Here is a 12,631-nt window from a genome sequence, read left to right on the forward strand (position 1 = left end):
GGCCAGCAGATACCACACTATACGAATGCACACTTTATTGCATCTTTACTGCCAGTAGCAAAACAGCTGATGTCACTCTAGCTGTTGCAGAAATGCATCGCAGAACGCTTTGTGTGCAGAGGTCAACAGTTTTGTATAAGATATATAAAAATTGTCCTCAAGTACGCATTGTGTCAAAGTAAGCTCCACCATCTTCTATCCAGAAGTTTTTGTTGGTTAAAAGATGTCTTCTTCTGCTGCAACTTATTTTTAGCATTGCATCTTAACTGGTCATCCATACTCTGATTTATCTTAATGTACTCTTTCTATGTGGTAGTTTGTACCTGTCCCTCATTTCTCTGTCTATCTGCATGTTTTGCATATCTAAATGTCCTCTTTCCATTTTTCTCAGACGCCTGGGAGACAACTGTCAGGTCTACCTGCCCTGAAGACCTTGTGTTGTCCTCGCGGCCTGAACAAGTCCCTGTCACAGCGCAGGTGTTGGAGAATTTACCGGGCAGCATACCAGAGCTGAAGGATGAGAGGCCATGTCCAATAATTCACAACACACAGTTTGACAAGTACGATGACAACACAGCAGGTCAGACCAGTCGACAACCCTCACCCCACACACGCAATCACGGATGTGTAAACGATTGTTCACCGTCGTAACCTTTAACCTTTGCACTTTAAACCCTAACCAAACAAACAGATAACAAACATTTTATTTTTTTTTATCCCACCAACCTTCCTCTGTCATTGCTGACACAATTTCTGTTTCTCTGCTAAAAGGTGTTTCTGGGAAGAAAGTAGCAGCATGACGGCACGCCCACATTCCTGTATGAGGAAACAAAGAGGGAAGAGGGTGGGAGGGGATGCAAGAGACAAGAGTGTTGAAACATTCAGAGGAGAGGCATTTAGGCATTATGGAATGTGTTATTATCTTAGATAAACCTAGTCACACTGATAGATTAACATGAAAACGAAAAAAAAAAGGGACTAACCACCTAGTAAACTAGAAAATGAACAATTATTGAAACATTTTGAGCGCAATATTGAGAGATATAAACAGACAATAAACTGCACGCTAATCACTCAATATCATCATGAAGATGTAAAACATGTTTTAAATATCATGAATAAAATGTAAATGTAAAACTGAGCTGTATGTGTTTTATTTTCCCAAAACTGTATCCATGTAAGTGAAATAAATGATAAATGCATTATAAAAAAATAAACAGAACAGATTGCACAGATTCACGCACACAGAACTGGAGGAGTGTTTTATGAGCTACTGCGTTTGTCATTCATCTGTACACCATTATGATTTTGTACTTGATTGACTATTTAAAGTCCTCTTCAGTTACATATAATAATATCACTAAATATGAATATCACTAAAGTGATATTAATAATAATATTACTATATATATATATATTACTGCACTGCCAAAGTTGTTTCCAACTGTCCCCCAACATCTGCTTCATTGTTAAAGCTGTCTTTCATCATAAAACTCCGTGGATGAAGAGATGGGCTGCGTTCAGACACTGGATCGGCAACCACAGAAAACACCCTGGACAAGTAGTCAACCGAGGTGCTGTAAATTGATGAAGAATGGAGGAGGAGTGGGAGTGTATCTGTGGGAACAATTTAAGTTTAAGACCTTCAGAGTGAGAATATGTTTGGAAAGTGTGGACATTTTGGATGGTCCCCACTTCTTTAAATGCCTGTTTGTTTTATACTTTTTTTTAGGGGTTCAGGTTAGAATTATGGGGCGTTAGGGAAAGAGTTGGGGTTAGACATTTAGTTGTGATGGTTAAGGTTAGGGTAAGGGGCTAGGGAATGCCTTATGTCTATGAGTATTCTCACAAAGTGTTGTGTGGAGGGGAGGGTGTGGTGCTAGAGGAGAGGAATACCAGATGATGATAATGATGGTAGGGTGAGGAGAGGAGGTGAGAAAGATACTGCAGTTACATAAAAGCTGTGGAGGTCAGAGAAGTAAAGCGTGTTACTTTTGACTCTCATCGTATTCTACGCACACAGTTCATTTAATACCATGGATCCTCTCTGAAACTTGTTGTCAGGAGCAAACAGACCATGATATGTATGTCACGTTTACAACCTAGAGGATGAAGCAAGAGTTGATATCGTTGTAATTATCATAAGTATTTGTTGCTGAAAGAAATAGACTTAAGCATGGTGGATAGTGATGCACTCAAACCTAAATCATCTAGCTGGTGTAAGCTGACAAATTACACGCAAATGTGCTGGAAAAAAGCTCCATGTTTCAATGCGAATATGTGCTGTTCTGCTTTCAGAGAGGGAGAGCTAATGGGTCTGAAATGGACTTTTATGTAACTGGAATCCAACTAATTGACAATTAATCAATCAACCATCAATTAATGTATGAATTCCTCAGTTGATCTAATCATGTAAAGTCATTGTGACTCCATTGTTAATCAACGGTGAGCAGCAGGAATTCATGATGAATCCTGCATTAGATCATCACAAGCCATGTATTAGTTAAGCGTTACTGATTTGTCCCCTTATTACAAAAAGGCACAAAGTGATGGTGGCTATCATTTTGCACATATGGTGATTTAAAGCATGTTATTCTTGCAGGCTCATTAGAATCTCAGCTGTCAGCTCGCAGCCATGCAGATCATCCTGCAGAAGCTGAGAGGCCACAAGATGTCAAGATCTACATCCCCTACGAGTCAGCTGAGCTCTGCATCACTCAGGTAAAATAACCAGCATCATCTCTAGAAAGCAGTTTGTCTTCCACAGAATTATATTTATATTCAGAGTAGAATCAGATTTATACCACTAAACAAAACAGATCCAAACAGTGATTTTCATCAGACATGTGACTTCGAGCTGCGTCCAGCTGTTCAGTGAGAGGGCATGCAGACACACAAGGAAGTCATTGTCAGACACTGTGTTGTGTTCTTTCTTCACACTCACATGGCTGCCCTGATGGTGTGGCCCTGGAAGGCATTAGATCAGTATACACAACGCAACCAGGAAGCTATTTCATGGATATAAGGTGTTTGTGTGTGTACTACAAACCCCAAAACAGATAGCCGAGGACATGGAAGCAATGACACCTGGAAATGGTGCAGGAGCTGGAGGAGAACTTCCAAGCAACAGCACGAGAGAAGCAGGTAACGAGGAGTATGGGTGAGAAAAAGGGCCCCATCACATTGCAACAGTGATGCAAATGTTATTGGGTGATTAGGAGTGGACTGTGCTGAGGATCAGATCAAACCACCAGAGCAAGATGAACACTCTGAAGAGAATCCTGGACCTCTACCAGGAGAAGGTGGAGAAAAGGACCGCTGACTGGGAGAGGAGCGTTTCGGTCAGGGATGCTCAGCCCACCTCTCCTTTTATTAGTGTCTCTATTATATCAAACCCAAACAAGTGCCTTTCACATTTCTTCCTTATTACCTGGCTCACTCCCCTGCAAACGCTCATGTAGCACACTTTTGTTCTCACAAGCGGTAAAGTAAGAAAATACAGTCAAAAACTAAAATCTCTTCTCCACACTTCATCAGTCATGTTACAGTCCATATAGTTGACACATTAAACAGCTTTACGTATATATTGATGTCCTCTTCTCCTGGTCCTTTTTCCTGCAGACCTTGACAGCACAGAACGTGCAGCTGCTGGAGGAGCAGAGAGCTGAGAGAAGGAGTAAAGAGGAGGCCCTGCAGTGGCACAGAGAAAAGGTTGCATATGGAATCTGGCAGGCTCCATAAACTCTTACGCGTTCTTCTGAACTGGAGCACATCATTGTGTTTTAGTACAACAGGCAACAGGTTTTTTTCAACGTCATTGCATAATTATTGGACCAACGTTGTTTTGGTCTTTCTTTCAGAGCAAAATGCTGGAATTGTTCTCCAACAGGCTGGATGTCCTGAACAGCCACCAGGCCTCCAGTGAGTCTGCATGCATTAATTAATATGTATGTCTCAAAATCCCTGACCTTTGCATAGAACACCTTTACTAACACCCTGTAACACTGATCAGCACTGCAGGAGCTGCAAATGGCCAGACAGGAAGTAGGGAAAGTCCAGGAAATGTTGAGGGCATCATCACAGGAGCAGCAGGAAGTCACTGAGGACAGTGAAAGCTCAGAGAACAAAGGACTTCCAGATCAACAACAGACTTTGGTGGGTTGGAATCAGTAAAATGGCAGTTTGATGATCATTTCTAAAGCATGCTCTAAGATTATGTACAAAAGCATCCACAAAATATTCCTCTGGGACACCTTCAGAGGAACAATATGAAGAAAATGGTCACATTACATATTATACATTACGTATCATCCTACTAACGTGTTCGAATTTCTAGGGAAGTTTTAGGGGTGGATGTATCAAATGACTGCATGTCTAAATCTTTTTGTGATGTATATGCAGTACTGCAATGAGTCCGATCGACCACTGGAGGGGGCCCGTCTGGAGAAGCTGAAAGAGAGTCTGTACCAGAGGGAGAGGGAGATCACTGAACTGCTGGAGGCAGAGAAAAGCCCCATTCCTCCCATCCCTAAGCCATCCTGCATTGTTCTGCTTCCCACCGTCATACACAAGGTGCTGTTCAACTATGTAGCCTATAAACTGCTTTTTTTGTTGTCCAGGCTCATGCTATCTGCAGTGCAGTGGATGAGACCAGAGCTCTTTTGGACCTGATAATTGAGGAGAATCAGGTCGCTCTGGTTGAAGCCAGAGACAAACTGGACCGTCTACAGATGGCCAAAGAAGACAGTAATGACAGAGAGACCACTGACCAAGATGGGTCAGAGATCGTTTAAACAGCTTGACAATATAAACAAAAAATGAAAACTTCTTGTTTATTAGAATAGCATCAGGTAGTGTCAATATAAAAGTGACAGGTTAAATTGAGCCAATTTTAATATTGCCTTCTTTTATAGTCTGAAATCTAATAATCATTCAGATGTTTTTCTTCCACTTCTCAGGTTAGATGAATATGAGTCAAGTGTATCTTTACTACGAGAAACAGTGAGGGGGTACGAGGTCTCTCAGTTGGCTTTGGGCTGCATTCAAACTGGTGAAAGTCCTGTTACAAATGGTAAATTAATAAATATGCTGACTGCAGTGTGTAAATGAATGATTACATTGGAATCATATGCATTCCAGTGTTTTTTATCATTAACTGTAATACTTGAATCTTCAAAAGCTGGTCACTTTCATGTACATCAGTCTTGCTGTACAACATATGATTCGGTGTCTACACTTAAATCCGTGGTTTTAATCTGTTTTGCTCAGACTGCGACGCTGTCTCAGAACTGGAGGACATCTTGGGCCAAGGGACAATAGGAACCACAGAGGGAGTGAACAGTGTTGGTCAGCAGCTTCTCTTGCTGCAGGATCAGGTTGGTCTTTAATCACATAGGTCAAAATGGAAGGAACAGAGGAGGTGGACCTTCCCTGTCTGAATTTGATATACCATCACAGCTGTTAAAAGCATTATACATATTAACTCTGCAGCTGTTATGTAATGGTTTGAGTGCATTCAGCTGCTATACCCTGTATCATTGTCGTCTGTGAATTAACAACTTCATTACATTGTAACAAATACATTTAAGTTTCCATAGTTTTGTCAATTCCCAAGCATCAAAGCTGTGTGTTGTCATGCTCTTCTGTCAAGCTAAAGCTTGTTAAAGACAAGAAAAAGAAAATGAGTGAGAACTACACTTCAGAAAGGACAATGAGGAAGAAGTACTACAACATGGTGGAAGACATGAAAGGTACACATTTGCCAGCATTGAATATTTGTGTATGAAATTTGTTTCAGTTTAACCCTCACTTTTTAACTTATTCTGTTTTTAGGTAAAATCAGATTGTTTTGTCGGATTCGACCAGTGAACTGAACAGAGGTTGCGCTGGGTGGAACCACTGTTGTGGAGAAAATAGATGATTACTCTGTCACCGTGGAAACACCTCGCGGACCGAGGGAGTTTCAGTTTGACATGGTGTTCGGTGCTGAAGCCTCTCAGGAAGACTTGTTTCATGACACCAACAGGTGAGGAGGATAATGCTTCCTAATCACGGACCAATACACTATACCCACAAATGTACCATAACACAAATAATTGGCTCAAAATGTGCATCTTTTACACCACACAACATTTAAAAAGTAGTTATCCCAATACTATATAGTGTTGTACATAAACAGTTATTTAAGTCACATAAATATAAAGATAAAGCACAGAGGGATCCGTCTGAGTGCCTCTGATCAAAGTAGAGATGTTTAAATGTTTAAATGCTGCTGCAGTTTGGGATGTTTTTCCCCCCGCAGGCTGATCCAGTCAGCTATCGATGGTTACAACATCTGTATCTTTGCATATGGCCAGACGGGTTCAGGGAAGACCTTCACCATGGTGGGGGACAAGGAACAGAAGGATTATGCCAAGATCTTTTTATGCTATATTTGATATCATACATGAGAGTAGCACCAAATTTGACTTCAAGGTAACAGTCACCAAAGTAATATATCTTATCTGAGAGATGGGAAAGAGCTTAGATTAATTGCATCAACTCCCTGAACTTCCTTCCTCTGGCCCTGTACTCCTCCTTCATCTACTTCTTCATCCTCTACCTCAGGTCTCAGCCTATATGCTGGAGCTGTACAGTGACAGGCTGCAGGACCTCTTTGTGAGCCCGGCTAGTGAGGCCCATGCACAGCCCCAGTCCCATGGCCAGGCCAGGCGGGTGGAGATCAAGAGGAACAGAAAAGGGGTTGTGTTTGCCAAAGGAGCAGAGACAAAAGAGGCCTCTAGTGCCCAGGAGCTCTACGCTCTGTTCCAGCAGGCCTGCGCCAACAGACACATCTCTGCTACCAGTGATTCCTCTATACCGTGCCATGCTGCCAAGTTCAAACAGGGCCCTGCTAAATGGTTTGGATTAATTGTGTTAGTTACAGTCAGTGTGACAGGGCGGTGAGTTGCCGAGCAGCCAAACTGTGAATCAGCATCCTTTTGGAAGAGAGAGACCCTTTGTGTTATAGTTGAACTCAGGTCATCAGAGTCATTACAGGATGCACCATACTGTTTTATAATAGGGAGCACTAAGAACTACAAGATGATTAAAAAAACACACTTGCACTACAAGGCGCATGCACTTCTGCAACAATTATGCCGCCCCTCTATCTGCCACGTACATAACATATAACAGGTACACGTAAATATGTCTTAACAACAAATCCCTCTGTTTCTGGTCTCTTTTTCAAATCTGATAATTCAGATGATTTGGGTTATTTAGACATGTGGTATTTCCTTATTCCCACTATGCATTTGTTTTTGTTTTTCTCGAAAAACAATCGGACTTGGTGTCAGTAGGCTAGCCTCCTATGGAGAGAGAGATGGGGGCGGGACGCAGCTGCAGGTATAATGTGATTGACACATCCCTCAGCGAGTCGTTGTGCTTACAGAACCGGTAACCTAGTAACCTAGTTACTGTTACTGGTTACTCCATGACTTTGCTGCTGCCTGCTGTTCGATGCCCTTGTCAAGTTCGCCTTCAAGCGCTCAGAACTGTGGAAAGGATGGTAATAAATGTTATCAGTTATATTGATTTTTATACAAAAACTATACAGTATTTCAATCATTTACAATTACATTATTAACAATTACATTATTAATTTCAATAATGTTATAATTTAAGCAATTTTGCTTTTTTAAATATTATTTTTAAATCAAATTATTTTGGATTTCTGACTTTTCACCAGACCAAATAAGCAATTTGAACTCATCACCTTGGGCTTTGGGAAATTGTAATCTTATGATTGTTATGTAAGCACTTTCACAAACACTTTCACAAACAAAACAATCAATTAATCTAAATGATAATCAATAATAAGAAAATAATTACTATTTGCAGCCACAGTGTAAACCATCATTCAAAGCCTTTTATGTTGTGTATGTTTCCCAAGAGATGAATGTGGAGAGTTCCCGCTCCCATCTCATTGTTTGCATCATGATGGAGAGCAGGAGTCTGACCAATGGGAGTGTGAGCATCGGGAAGCTGAGCCTCGTGGACCTGGCAGGCAGTGAGAGAGCAGCCAAGACTGGTGCCAAGGACCACCAGCTAAAGGTTTGCTTATATGTTATGTTGGGATTGCACCGTCAAGGGATTGTAAGTATAATTAAAAGTATCAGATGTTCCTCGTGGCCTCTTTATATTCTCCTCTCCCCTCCTACGTAGGAGGCTAACTCCATTAACAAGTCTCTGAGTGCCATGGGTGATGTGATCTCAGCCTTGTCTGCCCCATGTGCCATACAGGAATAGCAAGCTGACACAGGTAATGAAATAAAAGCAGCATACTGTGGATTTTCGAATTAAATCAAACGTTGTTGACCTCAGACACAAATCATAAAAACTGTATTCATGAACAAAAAGCTGCTTCTGTGTGGTCATGGACTGTAATGAGGACATGCAGCTCAGCCAAATGTGACTTGTGAATTTCATGCAGGACTCCCTGGGTGGAAATGCCAAAACCCTCATGGTCGTGAACATCTCTCCTTCAGAATGCAACCTTGATGAGACGCTCACATCTCTCATGTAAGAGACAAATAGAGATGTATCTTTTTTGGTTATCTTAATGCGAACAAACCCTTAACTTCCGGAACCTTACAGTTACGCAACAAGAGTGAAGGCCATAACCAACAATGCCCAGAGACATGTGGAAAGCAAAGAGATTGCCCAGCTGAAAGAGGTGTGTGTCACTGTGATGTGTTTCAAAACATGAATCTATATGGACATACATTGAAACTAACTGTCACGTTAAAAATATTTCTGTTTTGTTTGTCCATTTCTGTTTCTGACAGGTGATCATGAAGCTGAGGTCAGGACAAACAGTGGAAGAGGAGGACATTTGAAGTCTTTTGTGTACAATAGTGGATTAAAGTGTTTACCTGGGATTGATTTCTTGAGTTGTCTGTGTGTCATTTAAGTGTTTACTATATTCAAATGGAGGGATGGGAGATATAAAATAGGTGTTGGTTTACTTGTGACCTCAGTGATGACTGAATGAACCCTTAGGTGCTGGTTCTATGGATTTGATCCATAGGATGTCCGATAAGAATAGGAAAGATAGTGATGGGTCAACGAATCCAGTACACACATTAATATCTATAGGTTAGGATATCCTCATCAGAGCCATAGACTTTAGGACTGCTTGCATATGAACTGTGTGTGGGCTGGAAAGGGGACGCTTGTGGTGTACACTGTTGAATAATAGGTGACCTTCTGAACAGGCGACATCACTATTGGGCTGCTGACAGTTGCATTCAGTGGATTTGCGTGCAGTTTGTTAATGTGTGCTGCCTGCCTGGGTCTATAGAATGAGTCCCTCACAATACAGTGCCCCATGTGTAACTCAAGAGGCAAATAGGAAGTCAGTTGGTCATTCAGTTAGCCCTCCTATTGTATGTGAAAGGCAACAAGTTTGTAGCCCATTAGAGAGGTTACATCTTCAGGGCCCATGACCTGCTCCTATTCCTATACTATTATGGGGTCATATCCCATGGCTGGGAATGGACGCTCAATCTCACAAAAAAGGGTCTGTCCTGTTTTCTTTTTCCAGACGGCCCACAGGTTTACTAAAATTAGAGCTTTATGACATTAGGTAAAGACATGTATTAAAAGGTTTGCAGGGGGAAAAGCAGATGTGTGAGATTTGTATGTGTTAATAAATGAAATGAACTAGGCCTCCAAGGTTTGATTTCCCTTAATTTGTTTATATGGTATTTTAGGTGTCCATGTGAAGAAGAAATACTTTCGCTGAGGAGTTATTTAGAGATCATCACTGTTCATTGGCTTGTTTTTGTCTCACTCGAGGCCTCGGCTCAGACTAAAACAGTCACAGCAGAGTCGAGGCTTCAAACTGAAACATTTGACAGGATGGCATGACATCGCTGATGAGGGATAACACTTTCTATATAAACACCATCTTTTGTCTGTAATTGGGTCCAATCTTAATTGTTCATCATTGTTTAATCTAAACCGCAAGCCCCACAAGTGCTTCTCTGTGTTACACCACGTTAGAGCCATGATTCCTTGCTATGCGTGCTGGGTTTTATTGGCTGCTTCAGATCAGCGGCCAGTCAGCTCATGCTCACTGATTGTTATTCTTTAAAGATGGCCATAGTTGAACTCATACTGTGAGCTCTGTGGAGTAGAATAAAGTGAGAAACAAAGACTTAGTTTGTTTGGGTAATTAATCTACCCAAACAAATTCACCACTGCAAATGGCTTGTATACATGTCCACATACAGGCACACTGAAAATTATGCCTTTAATGAAGGTCGGCTGTCATGAGACAGTGTTCATATTTTTGTTGTCATTGAGGACAATAGAGTTACAGTACTTCTACAAAAAGAACTTTACTATGACATGTTTGGCTTTAAAAAAATGGTGCTACAGCAACACAGAATTGAATAATTTCCCTTTTTATTTTCAAGTTATAAATATACCTCAGATGGTATACTATTCACCACGATATTGTGAGAAGTTCACATTGAAAACATAGTTTTATGTGACAATATATTTTGTTCTTAACAAAACACTCTATTATTTTCCTAAAACATAATAGAATGATGAGATCTGTCAGGGCGCTGCCAGGGAGCTACGGGCTTGGAGGCGGGGACAAGCCAGGTGAGCTCCAACTCACACCTGAAGCCACTCAGCTCGTCCCACAGCTGCAGCTCGTCAGCTCGTTGTCTACGGGGAATAAAGGTCAGGACTGTCTGTGCTGAAGTTGCGAGTTTGTGCCATGATGTCTGTGGACTTTCCCTCCTCGGGTCTTTGCTGAGTATTTTCTTGGATTTTTTGTATAGATTATTTTCTGTTCGACCATCAAGTGGATTACCTTTTTTCCCTTCCCCTGGAGAAGAGGAGTTTTTTTGTGTTTCGTGTGTGCTCAAATAAACTACGCCATGTGTTCGGCTAAGACTAGAACCTCCTGTTGTCGTGCGCTTGGCGTCAGAGACAAACCGTAACAAGATCAGACATATCAAGATGTCATTTAGAGTTATAAAAAGATAGAGAGAAATATATACAGTTGTTAAAACATTTCACTCAAAACCACAAACAGTCTGGACCAAATAAATGTGTCTTTTCTACTAAAGTAAATATTTTTTCAATTTAATATTGTGTAAGAACTACTGAACCAGTATTCTCTGCAGTGACATAAACACAAGAATAAAAACCACTATTCCTCACTGTTACCATTCCTTTTCACCAAATGAAGAAAATCCAGAATTCAAGTACGCAACATGCAAATATATTTGTATTTTTAAAAGTTGTTAGTTTTTAGGTGTGCACAGAGAAATTTGAATCTGAAAACAGCCTCTGAATGTCAAACTCTGCACACACACAGTGAAGCTGGAACTGAAATTAATGTAACAATAAGCAAAACATGTTTTTGCGTTGAATGATATTTTTTATATCCTTCCTGGCCGTCTTCAAGGCTGGTGAAACGCTACGGCCAAGCCGGCTGCCAGTTTGAAGCCCTGGGACGGACTTAACCTCCTATTGTACAAGTGTAACAACTCAATGGCTGACAGTCTGTAAAATTAAGTTTACAGGTGAAACTGGAAAATAGCACATGGCTTCAGTAGGCTTTCTGATAAAAGTTTAAAAGAGATAACACTTTAATGAACACAGCCTTCAAACTTCAAACTTGCTAACTCCTCTTTTGTCCATATTGCCATGCTTCTTTACGTTTAGCTCATGAAATGAGAAATGCCTGATTTCACACTCTTCTGTCCTCTTTACCATCCTGAAAGATGTCTGGGACTGGCTCTAATCTGAGTGTGTGGGAGGTCACAGTACTGATGGGCGAGGGGGAGGATGTTCAAAAAGACGGCCAACTATGTCTTAATATATACATTTGCGTCATTCCTCAGAGAGCTACTGGGTGAGACGTTGGAGATTTGAGCACTGAGCTCAACAGTGTTTGCTTTGAAGATACGATAACAGAGGAGGAGAAGCTAGGGAAGCGGGATAAGGACAGGAAGAAGAAGACATGAGGAGAATGAGGACACAAAAGGAACGGATGAGGAGGTGATAGGAGAGTTGGAGGAGAGAAGTTGAAGCGATGGAAAGAGGAGGAGGAGGAGGAGGAGGAGGAGGAGGAGGGCGGTGAACCCTGCCTGAACACAGTTTGAGGCCTGAAGCGCTGATCATCAATCTGAAACATCTCTCTCCCTCCCTCAGAACTTAACTTAACTGTAACTAATAACTTAAGATAAAGACTTTTAATGAGGGTCTGTTTTCATCTTAATTTTTAATGTGGTGTGACAGGAAGGCTGAGGGATTCTAGCCTTTAGAAAGTACAGGCACAGAAGGACTTTGAATGACCCTCCGTCGTCTTAAATAGTGTGTTCAATAGAAACATAAAGTTAGTGTCCAGCTATTAGAAACATTTTTTACATACAGTATATTTCCCTTTTGTTGTTAACGTGTGGACTTCATCACATTTGCCAAGAAGAAACTCCAGTCTGAGAGCAGTAATATAAGAGGAACTGTCTCTGTGGCATTATTAAGTTAGCCAAATATGGTGGTGAATAAAAACAATTAGATTGTGTGTGCTGATGTTCCAAAACATCCACACATAACATAATTTGGT

General features: G+C 41.0%; 1 protein-coding gene across 1 annotated transcript; it reads left to right on the forward strand.

Moving 5' to 3' along the window:
• Positions 1–5,731: 5,731 nt before the first annotated feature.
• On the forward strand, positions 5,732–8,879 carry LOC117735903 (kinesin-like protein KIN-14E). The gene is given in 11 exon segments (XM_034540816.1): positions 5,732–5,750; positions 5,833–6,025; positions 6,302–6,403; positions 6,405–6,474; positions 6,607–6,844; positions 7,934–8,094; positions 8,206–8,267; positions 8,269–8,302; positions 8,441–8,562; positions 8,638–8,716; positions 8,829–8,879. Coding segments are annotated over 11 exon segments (1,131 nt in total).
• The last annotated feature ends 3,752 nt before the right edge of the window (positions 8,880–12,631 follow it).

The sequence above is a fragment of the Cyclopterus lumpus genome, chromosome 9 (genome assembly GCF_009769545.1).
Source record: "Cyclopterus lumpus isolate fCycLum1 chromosome 9, fCycLum1.pri, whole genome shotgun sequence".
Classification (NCBI taxonomy): Eukaryota; Metazoa; Chordata; class Actinopteri; order Perciformes; family Cyclopteridae; genus Cyclopterus; species Cyclopterus lumpus.